The sequence below is a fragment of the Pelmatolapia mariae genome, linkage group LG7 (genome assembly GCF_036321145.2).
Source record: "Pelmatolapia mariae isolate MD_Pm_ZW linkage group LG7, Pm_UMD_F_2, whole genome shotgun sequence".
In the NCBI taxonomy this organism is placed as follows: domain Eukaryota; kingdom Metazoa; phylum Chordata; class Actinopteri; order Cichliformes; family Cichlidae; genus Pelmatolapia; species Pelmatolapia mariae.
The window spans coordinates 48,255,170-48,269,597 of record NC_086233.1 but is presented as its reverse complement, the minus strand read 5'-3'; the positions used below and the strand labels follow the sequence as shown (position 1 = coordinate 48,269,597).

Sequence of the window (14,428 nt, the reverse complement as noted above, 5' to 3'; positions counted from 1 at the left end):
TATGTTAAAGGAGAGCAAGTGGAGCGGTCATGAGCAATCTCGGTCTCTTCCCTAAGGCATCCCGGCCCCGATGGATCAGGACATTCCTGGAATACTGTGACTCTCGTCACAGTGACAGCGTCTTTAAAGGGGACAGGGTTCATGTCTGTGTGTTTTTAGATTTACCACGGCTTATTTTAGTTGTCTCCACATGATCCACTGGAGCAAAGGGTGATGCACCTTGAGCGGTTCTCTTTGTGCATTGCTTGCATGTTTTTCGATCTTAAAATCCCAGGAGTCACCATGAAAAATGCTGCAGGAAGGATGTCTAATCTTGGCCAGTCTGCTCTGTATTCCCCTGGCAGGATGAAAGCGCGGCACGTTGCAAGAGAATTCCTCTGCTCGCTTTAACTCCTGCTGTTTGTTGTTTTTCTTTGTTACACAACTTCCACTCGGCCATACCACTAAAGGGATACTTTGACATTGTTGGAAAATCACCTTATTGAGATTTTTAGATCAAAAAGGCAAACACCATCTTCAAAATTTGATCTGGTTAGCGGTCAGAGAAAAATGTTGAGTAAAAGCTGCCCAAAGCACATGATTAATTACGTAGCTTGTTGGTGTGGCAGACTGGTTTTCATGCGGTCATGTGTAGGAGTCCTTTTCCACCCAAAGGTTGCTCCCACAACCTTCTGAGATGCCGGGAAGTCCACTGAAGAAATACCCGTGCACAAAAACTTCTGTAAAAAAAAACACAACTTGAACTTTTGTGACATATAACATGTTACTAAAGGAGCTTTAGAGCGTCTGGCAGTCTTTATGCTGGCTGCTTCATAGCTACAAGTATGTGACAGTTTTTCCTAACCAGGAATTCTATTTGATTTCTTGTATATCTACATAAATGACCAATGTTTAAGTGTATGTCAAAGGGAAAGACGACTGTCTGATTTGTTGTTTGGTGCAGATAAATGCAGTTATAGATGTAAAAGGCCAGTCTGGGGAGTTAGTTCAGTAACACATGAAATAATGCTTACCATGTTAAATTACCTCCCTGCCTGCTGCAGTCTGGCGCTGGACCTCCAACAGCCAGCGCTGCTATGATCCTGTCATCTATGGCCCAATAAGAAGACAGACACAGGGCTGCTGGCCAGCTTTATTTCCAGACTGTAAAAGGATATGGTTTCCCCCCCTCCCGTGCTTCCGTGTCACCTAGTACCTTCAGCCCACTGAACCATCTCAACCTTTGCAAGTAATCTGTCTACTCTCCTGTAAAAGCCAGACAAAAAGCCAGACATGCTCCAGGCAAGCAGGGAAGGTGCCCTGCCCGCAGGGTAAGCATTAAACAGATGGCTCTGAACACCCACTGTCACTGCTTTTCCTGCCATTGCATTTTTATGACGTTTATCACTACTATCTGTCTGCTCGATCCTAGCCATAACATCACTCCCACCCACATTTCATCAGGCAGTGTAATCTGCAGTGCCAGCTCTAAAATGCAACTTTTCTTGTGATGTAACTCATTTGGAATTAATGCTGTTAGTAATTCATATCATATAGTAACAATAGCAATAGCCCAACATATATTATTTTCTGCTCAAACACTTCTAGGAATTTATACATTGTACCAATGAGCTTATGATGCATTAGGAAAGAATTAGCAGATAGCTGAGTGCAAGCTTGATGTAAAGACAAGAGTGGACACAGAAATAGGGAAGCTGTGGAACTTTCACCTTCACGTAAGCCGAGCAGCCGGACGTGTCCCATTTTTTATTTTAAGTGTTGTGAGAGGGGAAGAGTCCCACAGAGAGATAAAGTGTACTGATGTCATGTCATCCGCCCCATGACATGAACAGTGGTAAGGATAAAAACGGAAAAAAGAAACTGCAGCAGGAGGGAAGCTGTAAAACGTTTTAACTTTGCAGAAATAGCAGGTGTGAGTTCCTTGTTTTGTCTTGTTGAAACGAGATAGCCAAGGATGGAAACATTAGAGAGAAAAGACTTTGCAGATGATGTGATTAGTCTCATGATTCAATATTTTAAAGGTTTTCAAAGGGAACAATAACAGTGGGAAGCAACCAAGTATAAAGCGCAGCTTCATTTTAACTTTCACTCAAATTGTTTGTTGCCATCACATGTATGCTCACTGATTCTGCTGATGGGCAGTGCTTGCATGCTTTAGCTCAAAACTAATTGTGTACTTACATTTCATTGACTTTATTTAGGTTTCAAAACGTTTATGCGAGACAAAAAAAAGTTGTTTAGGTTTTGGGTTTTTTTGCTAAAATATCTGTTTTCACTTTTCCTTTTATAATATGAATATGATACTGGTTGCAGTGATCTTCAGTACAAACATTTATACTCTACATTAACTTACTGCAAACTAATATCAAAGAGAGTGCATAGTAAGTGAAGTAAGAGAGAGGGCACCATGGCTGTGGCTAAAGGTAGGGGCATGGGGAGCACCAAAAACTGTATATAAAAGATGGATGTAGCCATTTTGTAGCCAGTCAAAAAAAGGAATGCATTACACATTCCTTTATTACTCCCTGGAGGAAGTAAACTGTTAAACTACTCATCACTTAACTTTTCTGTTATTCTGTAACATCCTGAAATGCATCATCATCAGTTAGCAATATAAACTAAGGCTAAAGTTCGACATAATGAACTCCCTATTGTAACAAGAAAATACATACAATGCTTCTTTTAGAGTTTGAACGCAAAGCTGAAAACCAGGTCAAAGAGACTTTGAAGCGGTCACCACTTCCACTTAAATTCTGCTATAGAAACATGTGCAGGTACAAATTAAGTTCACAATGCTAAAAGCCCGATTGTTCATTACTTCCTTTGTTACCAGTTGAATATCTGGGTCTGGTTGCTGGACTGCTGTCGGTGAACACTCAGCTTTAACGTCACTCTGGGTTCTTTGCTAGCTTTGTGTTAGCATGCCATCTTTGTTGATCCTTGCAATGAGCTGATGTTGTATTAGCAGCACAACACAACATCAGTTAATTTTGCATTTAGCATTTTTGCAATTGCTACTTTTTGAACCTAAATTCAAAAATGTGGGGTGAATCTTTCGGAGGAAAACCATTTGGTTATTAGCTACCTGGCTCTAAAGCATACTCTGCTTTATTGGCATTTTTTACTGTAATAAGGTAAAAAGTTACATTTAAGATGCGGCGATTGAGACAGTAAACCAATTAGAGGAGCATTTACTCAGTTCCCAGTGCAAGTGAGGTTAAGACCATTTGTCCTATATAATTGAAAAAGCCCTTTTGCAACTAGAGAAGTCGATAACTACTGCCCACATTTAAGGCTCTTCCTCATCTGCCTTACTTTCCAGATCAGAAGGCTACATCCATCTTTTCCTCCCAAAACTGTGTCATATTAGTGTAACTAAAAGTGGAAATTATGGGTGGGACACAGGGGAGCAGATTCCAGTGTTGTCTTTGCCAGTGGGCTATTACAAATATAGTAACATAATATTCAATAATATGATCATTATTGAATGCTTTTGTGCTAATTATAGATGCAAAGCAATACGCTTTCAGTCCATGTACAACCAAAGGCATTTTTTCCATTATATATAGTCTATATGAAGGACTGAGATCACACTGCTCTCAAAAAGCCACATGTGATGATTTATGAATTATGGGATGTCAGACAGCAAACTAATGACCTTAGCCAGGTGTCCATCACTGTTATTTCAGGCTAAAACTTTAGAAACAGCTGATAATTTGTACATAATTGCAGCACTAATATCTTCTTGTTTATTTACTACCTTTAAACAAAATTCACTGATAAGAAATGTGCAAGTTCAAAAAGTTGTTTGCGAATGCGACTTCTCATGTTCCTGATGAAGACCCACCCTTCAAACCTGCCGTAGGGTTTTGGGTGGATTTCTGTCGCTCCCAGTTGAGACCAGTTGAGACTGGATGATAATCTGGGAAAAGGCTGGGGAAGATCTGGGGATTGGAGCCTGTGTTATGAGAAGAATGTCTGCTGCCTCACAAGCGTGACCCTGTGGTACATACAGTACAGACATGTAATGTAACGCATTGCCTCACTGTCAGACAGGTCGGGACAAGAATGAATACATCAGAGAGCAGCCCGACAGCAAGCCCTGTTCATAATTAAAATCCTTTAGTAAACTTCACTGAAGCTAATTATTCTCATCGCTTTTCTGCTCCACATGCTCACAGTTGTAGGAGAACTCGTATTAGGTAAAAAGAGCAACACTCAACTCTGTTGACAAGTTACAGTGAGTGACCATGCCTTTTTGTTTCATTTCACAATTTTAAAAAAAATCACACCAATGAAAAAGATTGCACTACTGACATAACTAATACAACCAGGGTTATTATTATCACTATTATTTGTTTTTATTTTGTCTTAGATGTATGGGTTTGCTTGTTTAAACTGATTTTTTATTGTGTAAAGTCTTTAGCTTCCCTTTAATTTTCTATCACTTTCGAAGTTAGTTTTATTAATTTGTTGTTATTATTTATTTATTTATTTATTTATTTATTTATTTTAAATATGGTTATATATATATCTGTGTTTGTCAGATGGAAAATTTAGGACGTTTAGAAAAATAACACTCACATAGATATCCCACTATGGGATTTGCTGGTTGTGTTAAAAATGTTAACATATCCTGGTCCTAAAACTGAGATATAGATTTATGGTGTTTATGAATGTTTATGAATAAAATCATAGAAACCAGTCACGTTTTGACTGGATGCAACAATTTCTTTTTCTTTCTTTCTTTTTTTTTTTACAAGAAAGAAATTGTTTGTTAACATATAACGTGACGTTCAAGGACATTTTTTTTATTTCCTTACATGGTGAAATATTACCACCTAGTGGTTGATGTTGGATATCCTCAACTTAATTTATTGTTTCATAACACCCAATACTGTGGGAAAGCAGAAAACTATATTTAAGTCTCAGAATTAAAATAAAATAAATAAAATAAAATTAATTTATGTTTAATTTTCTTGTTTTGCTATATATCAATACGTTTCTTTCTTTCTTTCTTTCCTTTTTTAAAAAAACTTTGTTAGTCATAAAAAGATAAGGATATTGCGGAAAAGCTAAAGAATAACTGCCTGCTGAGATGCTCCTCAGCAGTGTTAATGGCCATTAGCACTATATGTGTAATATATGTAACTACTGAAACTACTGTCCACTGTATTTACCTCGAGCTCTCACCTGCGGAAGATTACATGCAGGTTCGTTTAGTTTCCCAATCTTTAGCTGAATGTTTGTCACTTTTGTTACAAATAGAGAGCGCCGTTTAGCAAAAATATCTCAAAATAAAGTCTTTATTCGGTGTTTTTGTTATTTCGGTTGTCACAGTTCTGCTGTAATGGAGGAGCTGTTGACTTGATATTTTAAGTGATTTCACCTAAAACATTAGCTACAGCTGGAGAGTTCAGTTTCTTGGGAGAGACTTTGAACGGAAGAAGTGAACTAGCTAGCTAGCTAGTTATCTAAAACCAGTCGTTGTGTGCTCGCTTTTTCATCAATGATTGTACCTCAGCTGTGAAACTGAAATTTCATACATTTTGAAAATTGTGAAATGATATACAGGGCATAACGGTGTATTTTATTAAATATTGTGGAGTGAGAGGTGTGGGTACCGTCCCTTCGATAGCTCAGTTGGTAGAGCGGAGGACTGTAGAGGCGAAAGCTGAAATCCTTAGGTCGCTGGTTCGAATCCGGCTCGAAGGAGACTTGCTTTTTTTATTTTTATTATAATTAACTTTATAGTAAATGTTTTGACATGCAGCCAGGCGTTTTTGCACTTTTGATTTAAACGTGTGCTCAGTCATCTTTCATTCACAGAGAAATGCGATCAGTTCAGTTGTTCAGCAAGATCACTGTGAAACTCCTAAGCCAAATTTAATGAACCTTGGTGGAGAGGTGGAGCACTGTAAAAGCAATAAAGCATTAATGCTTTAAAACTGCAAGGTGAGATTGCTGAGAGTGCCTTTGTAATCGTTCATGCAATAAATGTTAGTATGCTATTATTCTGTAAGCTTCTTTCAGTTCTTGTCCTGCTAATCTGTTTTCACCCCACCTCACCCCACATTTCAGTAAGAGGCGTACCCCAGCTCTTACTGAAATGTGCCCCAGCTCTGCCTGACTCTGGCTGATAGAATAAGGAATGGAATGAGTGCATACATGTTAAACTAAATCTATAATTTTAGAGTTATAGCATTTTTTTCTGATGTTGAACTGCCTCTGTGCATGTCAGATTTCTGCTCCTGTGCTGCTATCTTGTCCTGAGCTGTTTGTGCAACCTTTGAGTTTGTTGACTGCAGACCTTCTGCTTTATTTTCCACAGGCTCTTCCTTTTGGCACGTCAAGGTGGTGGAGCTGCTGTCCAGCCAGGTAGGTGCTGTTTAACTGGGTAAGGAAGCTTCTGCCAACCTAACTTTCCTGAAGTTCAACACACACAAAGACAGGACAAATGTAGCGCCACCTCCAAACTAGCTAGCCTATTCTCAGGGTATGCTGATGAGAGGCTGGAAATCACTGGCACATTTACTAATTTTGTGTTACTTCACTGAAAACGGTCAGGTTTGATAGATTTTTGAGATATATTTCTACAATTTTGCCTCTCTGTCCCTGATAATAGTATAAGGTACATTATTCACACAACATGACTTAAATGGATGAGAATAGGAACGCTTAAAAACTTTAATTATGTTAAGCTGGAAATGTATTAATGACAATTAAATAGGATTTTAAATACACCAGAAAAATCACAGGTTGTGCTAAGATAATTATGACTTTAAAATTGTACAAGAAGAAATCATGTGACAATAAAGAGTCAATTAGGCACGTTTAAAAAGGGACAAAAAAGTTTAGATATAAACAAGTGGAATGTACAGCAGGGTAAGGTGCAGTATACACAAGTTAAACCCAATAATTGCTTGAATAATATTCTGTATGTAGAATAGCCAGTTCATAAGCTCGGGAGATATAAGTCAGTGTATAAATTTAGTCTTCAAGGGACATAAGAATACAGCATCCTGAAATCACATCTCCAGAGGTTTGGGTGACTTTCTAACAATTCTTTAATGGGAATAGAAAATTCACAAATCCAACAAACTCAGATGCAAGAAAGAAAGAGGCTGCACACTGCTCTTGTCAGCGAAGTGTCACAGTGAAGCATAAGGATCCGTTTCTCCCATTCTGCTCCAGTTGGTCTCAGATAATGGCCACACACTTTTGACTAATTGTGGTGTTGACCAAGATCAGTGTGTAGGATCTTTCTTTTTTTGTGACTGAAGTAATTGCCAAAAAAAAAAAAAAAACCCCAAAAAACTTGTTTTGGGCGTGCTTTCATTCATGGCGAACACGCTTCCTGGGGGAGGCCGGAGAGTCCAGGGAAAAGGCAGTGGGAGAGACGGGGCGGGACTCGGGGATGTACTCTGTCTGGTACTTCTCAATGTAAGGTTTGGCCACATTCCACACCTGTGTTGAAAATATAAGCACATTTAACGACATGCCACGTGGAGCTCGCACGTGCACTGAACAACTTTTTAGAACTTGCCTTTTGATCAAGTAGCAGGCGGTGAACCGCTTCAATATCAGGCGACATGAATCTGTCTTTAATCCACGGTCTGTTTAACGGCAGGAGAGTAAAAGGAGAAAGTGGAACAACGGGTAAATATTAACTGTTAGGTATATAGTTTCGACAGGCTCAAAATTTTGTACCTTGGCCGCATCTGTTTGACTTACTTGACCACGCTGCGAACAAGTTCATAGACCTTCTCCAGTGGAGTGGTGGTACGGAGAGGGCGGAGGAACTCGATGCCCTGACATGCGGCCAGCAGCTCTATAGCGAGGACTGGTAACAGGAAGCATCAATTCAGTTTGGCCAAATCCCAAAAATAAATCTCTCATTTTAGTGATAAATATTGAAAACATTAAATAGCATAGATCACAGCCAATTGAAAGCCTTCCCTGGGTTTTTACTGCTGTTTGAGCCTTTAGTTTATTCCATGACTTACAAGAACTGTGGATTTTTTTTCCTCAATATTTTTTCAAAAGACGGAGAAAAGAATTTTAAGCACAGAGATAAATGATATTTGATGATAGTTTAATTATTTATCTGTTTTTTAAAACCTGTTGGTTTAAGGTTAACCTCTGTATCCGCCCAGTAAGCTGCGGTTTTGTCTTGTCGGTGTACACTGGCATGATTTTCAGCAGCGACCTTTGCACTTTTTGCAACAGAAGCAGCGGAAACTGACTGGTTAGTCTCTTTGACTCAGGGACGCTTGTTGTTTTCAAAGAGTTAGAGTAAAAACAGGTGGTTAAAGCATATTTTTAATTCTGATAGTGGTAATGCAGCAGAACTATGGAACGGATCAATTATTTTACTCACTTGTTTGTTGTCTGCATAGAGTTTCATTGGAATTTTAGGACACCCCACCATAAATCTATTGATTACCATACATAATCACAGAATCACGTTGTTAGGAACACCTGCTCAGTTGCTCGTTAGCACAAATGTCTAATCACCCAGTTAGCAACTCAGTGCATTTAGGCATGAGACATGATCAAGACAGCCTGATCAAGTTTAAACTGAGCAACTGAATGTGGAAGAAAGATGATTTAAGTGACTTTGAACGTGGCATGGTTGTTGGTACCAGATGGACTGTCCCAAGTATTTCAGAAACCGCTAATCTACTGGGGATTTACTGGGAAATAATCATCGCTAGGGTTTAGAAAGAATTTTCCAAAAAAGATAAAATATCAGTGAGTAGCAGGTCTCTGGGTGAAAATGCCTTCTTAATGCCAAAGATCACAGTAGAGTGACCAGACTGCTTTGAGCTGATATGAAGGAAACTGTAACTCAAATACTGTTGCTACTCATTAGAACCACAACAAATCACACTTTAAAGCAGATGGCCTACATCAACAGAAGACCACACCAGGTGCCATCTATGTCAGCTAAGAACAGGAAACTAAGGGTACAGTTTTCACAAGCTCACCAAAAACTGGACCACATAAGACTGGAAAAATGTTGCCTGGTCTGATGAGTCTTGATTTCTACTGCAACAGTTAGATCCTTATGACTGGTAGGGTCAGATTTTGGCATAAACAACATGAAACCGTGGATCCATCCTGCCTTTTATCAACAGCTCAGGGTTGTGGTGATGGAGTGGTGCAGGGAACATTTTTTGGTGCACTTTGAACCCCTTTCATACCAACTGAGCATTGTTTAAACACCAAATCTTACATATTGTCCATCTTTTGATGGCTTCTTACATCAGAAGATGGACACAAAGCTCAGATCATCTCAAAGTGGCTTCTTAGACATGACAGTGAATTTGCTTCACAGTCACCAGATTTAAATCCAATAGAGCACATTTGGGATGTGATGGAGCAGGAGATTTACATGACGGATGTGGAGACAAATCAGCAGTGCCTGTCATGATAGTATGAGGAATGTTTCCAGCTCCTTGATGAATCTGTGGCACAAAGAATTAAGCCAACCCAGTACTTGCAAGGTGTACATAATTTAACAATGGTACACCTTACCTTGCTCCACATGCTCTATTACCCTCAGGGCCTTCCTAGCAGCCCATCCTCCCATAGACACGTGGTCTTCCGTGGCAGCACTAGTGGACAAAGAGTCCACAGACGATGGGTGACACAAAACTTTGTTTTCTGAAACTGAACAGCATGAAAGAGTATAGAGTAATGTCAGTGCTCCTGCTCAAATATTGGGTAAGAAGAAAGGAAAAAAAACCTACAATTTTGTAACATTAGATCTTTTATTAAAAAAATGCACTCTGAAGTGTAATATTCAATATCAAAGCCTGTTAAGTAAATAATGTTGTCATAATCTCTTTGAAATTGGAATAATTTAGCAGGAGATTACATATTATTTTGTGTTTTTCACACGAACCTAAGGCGGCTGCAGTGCAGTGGGCAATCATGAAGCCTGAGTTGAGTCCACCCTCGTTGACGAGGAAGGCAGGCAGCTCACTCAGAGACGGGTTGCACAACCTCTCGATCCTCCTTTCGCTGATTGAAGCCAGCTCGTGGACTGCAATGGCTAAAAAATCCAGAGCCTATGAGAAAGAAAACAGTTGTTTAAGAAAGAAGAATCAAATCTACAGCAAACCGAAACAAACTGTATATATTACTACATACCTTAGCTGGGTACTCCCCATGGAAATTCCCACCTGAAATGGTCTCACCTCTTTCTGCAAATACCATCTGGTGAGACCGTTAAGACAAAATAAACTGATTTCCAGTAAAATCCTGTGTGCAGTTTGTGGCAGATCCAACTTCAGTTATCAGAGTTGAGACCAAACTGGCTAAATTTCATAGATCAGTCTTTTCCTCTAGTTTGAAAGACAGAAAAGGATACAGGGTTGTCAGTGGCACTGTTGATTTCTGTGTTGATGATATTCTGGACAAATGCAATTGTGTCATTGGCAATTCCATGAACCTGCGAGCAGAGAGAGGATACAACACTCAGAAAGAGATGTATGATGCTCAAACATAGTTTTGCTCCAGCTCCATATCTGCTTTCTATGTGGTAGACCCACTATCTAGCATGTGAGAATTCAGAGTTTTCCCTTTCCCATCCAGAAGTTGCAGAAGCTTTAAAACGCTGTGGGAGAAACCTGTGATTTGGGGATATATAAATGAACTTGGGGTTACCTGAGGACAGCACCGCATGGTGTAGGCATCCTGGACTCTGTCACAGAACCTGTGGCTCTCTGTAAAAACACACCAGGACCATATGACACACATTAAACGCAGCATATTTAAGGCTGCATAATATTAGAAAGGCTATACTTCATTAATGCCTGTCGGCAAATGCACCCCCAGCAACTCATGCATCTCATCTTGAGTTGGTGCAACTCTGAAACCACTCCCTTGATCAAGGCCAGTGGTAAGAGCATTTCTAATATGCAAACAAGTTTTTGGGAGGAGGAAGGCACACAAACGTAAAATGCAATGATCAGAACTTTACATGAATATTGTTTGATGTTCATCAAACCTGCAATCTGGGATGGGTGGTGATCAGAGTCCAACAGTGAGCGGAAGCGTTGAGCCACCTCTATTTGCCCCGGATGTGGCCGCAGTGCATGGATGTCTGTGGGAGGAGACCAGAAATTGAATAAGGATGGATGAGATGCAGTGCAGTTATACAATTGGAGGTAAATAATTCCATCTAGTTTCTGGTTTTCTTCGGGTTTATAGCTTCTGCTCACCACTGTCAAAGGCCTTGGTGGTTCCCTTTAGCACCTCCAGGGTGAGAGCAGCAATAATATCTGCCTGCTGGGCAATCGCCTGGGCTCGCTCCACGGCCTCTGCCCCTAGAGAGGTAATCATCTGTGTCCCATTGATCAGAGCCAGACCCTGTTAGGGAATCCCAGAGAGTGAGATGGGTGTACAACCCCAATTGCAAAAGAAGAAAAATTGGAGTAGGTGTGTAAAATGTAAATATAAACAAAACGCAGGGATTTTGCAAAGATAATTTTTTATAAGGATTTTTTTTACAGTGTCATTATTTTTACAAGTTAACCCTCATATTACTTTTTCTTTTGCTAAAATTATTTTAATTCCATATATTTGGCCTAATATGTATTTTATTGTATATTTATGATGCAAATGCAGTTTATGCTTCAAAATCTGTTATCAGTGAACTCTGGGTCCAATCACAACAGTGCAGACAAATCAAATAGAAGAGCTTTTCTTTTCTTTTTTTGAACATTACCTCTTTAGGTTTTAGTGATATTGGCTTTAGTCCATGTGCCTCCAGGACCTGGTCAGGAATGAAAGATGAAAAACATGTAAAAAGTCCAGGGTCATCAGAAAGCAAACAATGTTTCCATTTGCACCCTGAAACCTTTCACTCTTGTAAACAAGAGACACGTTTTCCTACGATAGTAGTTGCCCTCTTGTTTTACAACTCCAGAAAAGTCACTCTGAGCTTACGTATTTGGCATCAGCCCACCCGCTCGTGGGAGACCACATTTTTCCCTCTCCCATGAGTCCGAGGGCCAGGTGAGAGAGGGGTGCCAGGTCACCACTAGCACCTACTGTTCCCTTTTCAGGGACAAAGGAGAGGCAGGAGGCTGAGGGGACAAAGTTATAGAAACAAAGGTAAGTCCTATGACAGCTATCCTACCCCTGTCCTTAAATAAAGTTATCAACAGTTTGCTGAAGCTGATATCTCACATCAGCTAACTGGTTTGAAGCTTACCGTTAAAGGCCTGGATCATGGCCTGGAGGGTTTCAAGAGAAACACCACTGTGCCCTTTGGCCAAAACATTGATCCTCAAAGCGAGCAACATGCGGGTCCTCTCTGGGCTTAACGGGTTCCCCACACCTATACGTCACAGCATGACTCTGATTAAGATGATTGACGTACAGAGGGCCCGAAAACATTAAAATCAAAATATCTGCGTCACAAAGAGTGTCATCACCTGCTGAGTGTGAGCGCACCAAGTTTTCCTGGAGCTCCCTGTGGAACGAAAAGTGCATGGCATCAGTCAACAAACAAAAAGGGCTCTGTGTGGATGATTACAAAGACCAGAAATAGATCATAAAATGTATTTAAGGACAACTTAAAAACTCTACTTGAGTTTGCTGACAGGAATGACAGTTCGGGCAAATTTGCCAAAACCCGTTGTGATCCCATAGACAACTGCAGGGAGAACACACATGGGGAACTGAACACACAAAGTCTCCTGTTTTTCCAGATACTGTAATTTAGCCCGTTTAAATTAAGCTCATTCGCACTGAATCCCTTCTTAAGTGTATTTTAACCTTTGTTTTCTTTGACAATGGTGTCCAAAAGCTCTCTGGATTGCACAACCTTTCTTTCTGCCTCAGGAGTCAGCTAAAAAACAATGATAAAGGGAGACATTGGATCAAGTAAAAGATTACAACTGAGCAGTTACGGACAACAAAAGAGGTTTGTTGATCATTACCTTTATCTTGTAGAGTCCTCTGCCTAAGTTGATGAGATCTGTTGACGTCAGGCTGTTGCCATCCAAAGAAATATACTGGACAGAGAGTTTCACATTTCACTGAGTTAGTTAATATGATATGAATATGTTTTGAATTTTATCGGAAAATACACTTACCTCTTCAGGCTCTTTGTATGCTGCCGTGCTAGTTGACAAACTTAATTAAGGATAACATTTGGCAAAATGTAGTGTCACTCTCAGATTAATTATAATTTCCCACAAGGACAATTTTAACCCGAAATTAAAACAGTATGTGAAGAAAAAATGGCATTAAAAAAGATTCAATCGTTTTTAGTGCACACTACAGCACCTACTACAGCTGCTATGGCACAAATATCCAACAAGTGTAAGGATACAGATGAGAAACTCCCGGCTCACACGGAATAAAGTCAGGAGACATGGTATCTCCTTCAATAGCTGAAATGCACAGGAAAATAAATCACAATGTGTTCATTCCCCCCTTGGTTCACACAGTAGTTATATTTAAAGTAAATTACTTATTATACACAATTACGCATCACTGAAGCAGAGTTAAAGGTAAACCATCGTCACCGTTCTTTAAATGTGTTGCAAACATTTTTAATATATGCATTCTTCGTGTAGAAAGTTATTACCAAGCTCGACAAAGTCATTATCCTCCAGTACATCCTCGATGGTGTCATCCGCGTCCAGCAGACCCAAACCCTGGCACCTGCGCGCAACAAAACGTGTGTCTTTCACAGCCGTGATGCCGCCGTTGTCCGGTTTGTTCTTTATGTAACGTTTAAGCGCTTCCTGTCCGAGCCACTGGATGGTTTTGGAAGTGTCCCGGCAGGGCACTGCCAGCCATTCATCTCGGATGTGTACAGTAAAACGAGGCATCGCGCATCAGCGGGACTTGGCTGCAGTGAGTCCGGCGCGCCGCTCTCTGAGGTACCACTCTGGGCCGTTTACACTTCGGCCACCAATAACACGCAGCTGGGGGAGCCACGCCTCCCCAGCATCACACCTCTAGAGATCATTGACCCACACGGACCGGTCTCAGTCTCACCAGTGCTTGGACGTAGATCCAATCGATGCGTTCACGTGATGTTTGAAAGTGCTCAAGTATCTATAGAGGCTAAACACAGTGAATTAGATTAGAGGTCACCAGAGGAGTATGGGGCGCCGTTTGTAAAGTGAAACATGCTGAAATTAACGGCAACATTTTTCCACATTTAGCTCAAAACCTTACAAAAACATGTTTTTTCGAGTCTTTTTTTTTTTTTTTTTTTTTTTTTTTTACAATATTTAGTAAAATATTTGTAACTTTTCGTATGGGCTCTACCCTGGCCATTTGTGGCCACTTCACTTTTCTTTTTTCAACCATTTTTGTTCTGTTAATGCAAATGGAATGAAACTTCCCAAAGGTGTGTATTTTTTCAGATTTTTTAATTTTCAACATCAACTCCTTA

General features: G+C 40.1%; 1 protein-coding gene and 1 non-coding gene across 3 annotated transcripts; one reads left to right on the top strand and one right to left on the bottom strand.

Moving 5' to 3' along the window:
- Positions 1–5,628: 5,628 nt before the first annotated feature.
- On the top strand, positions 5,629–5,715 carry trnay-gua (transfer RNA tyrosine (anticodon GUA)). Its single transcript is given in 2 exon segments — positions 5,629–5,665; positions 5,680–5,715. It is a non-coding gene; the product is annotated as a tRNA-Tyr (tRNA).
- A 1,620-nt stretch (positions 5,716–7,335) lies between these two features.
- On the bottom strand, positions 7,336–13,856 carry hal (histidine ammonia-lyase). Of its 2 annotated transcripts, XM_063481028.1 has the most exons (20): positions 13,610–13,856; positions 13,352–13,412; positions 13,113–13,140; positions 12,957–13,031; positions 12,793–12,865; positions 12,604–12,670; positions 12,450–12,487; positions 12,227–12,352; positions 11,959–12,098; positions 11,738–11,785; positions 11,232–11,379; positions 11,018–11,113; positions 10,675–10,733; positions 10,379–10,459; positions 10,159–10,224; positions 9,911–10,076; positions 9,541–9,675; positions 7,735–7,843; positions 7,547–7,616; positions 7,336–7,467 (listed from the first exon to the last, which is right to left on the bottom strand). In XM_063481028.1, the coding sequence occupies exons 1-20, from the start codon at positions 13,854–13,856 to the stop codon at positions 7,336–7,338; spliced, it is 1,965 nt and encodes a 654-aa protein (XP_063337098.1). The 2 variants fall into 2 exon arrangements, with proteins under 2 accessions (XP_063337098.1, XP_063337099.1); XM_063481029.1 differs by lacking the exons at positions 7,336–7,467; positions 7,547–7,616 and having other exon boundaries at positions 7,731–7,843; positions 13,113–13,132; positions 13,338–13,412.
- Positions 13,857–14,428: the final 572 nt, after the last annotated feature.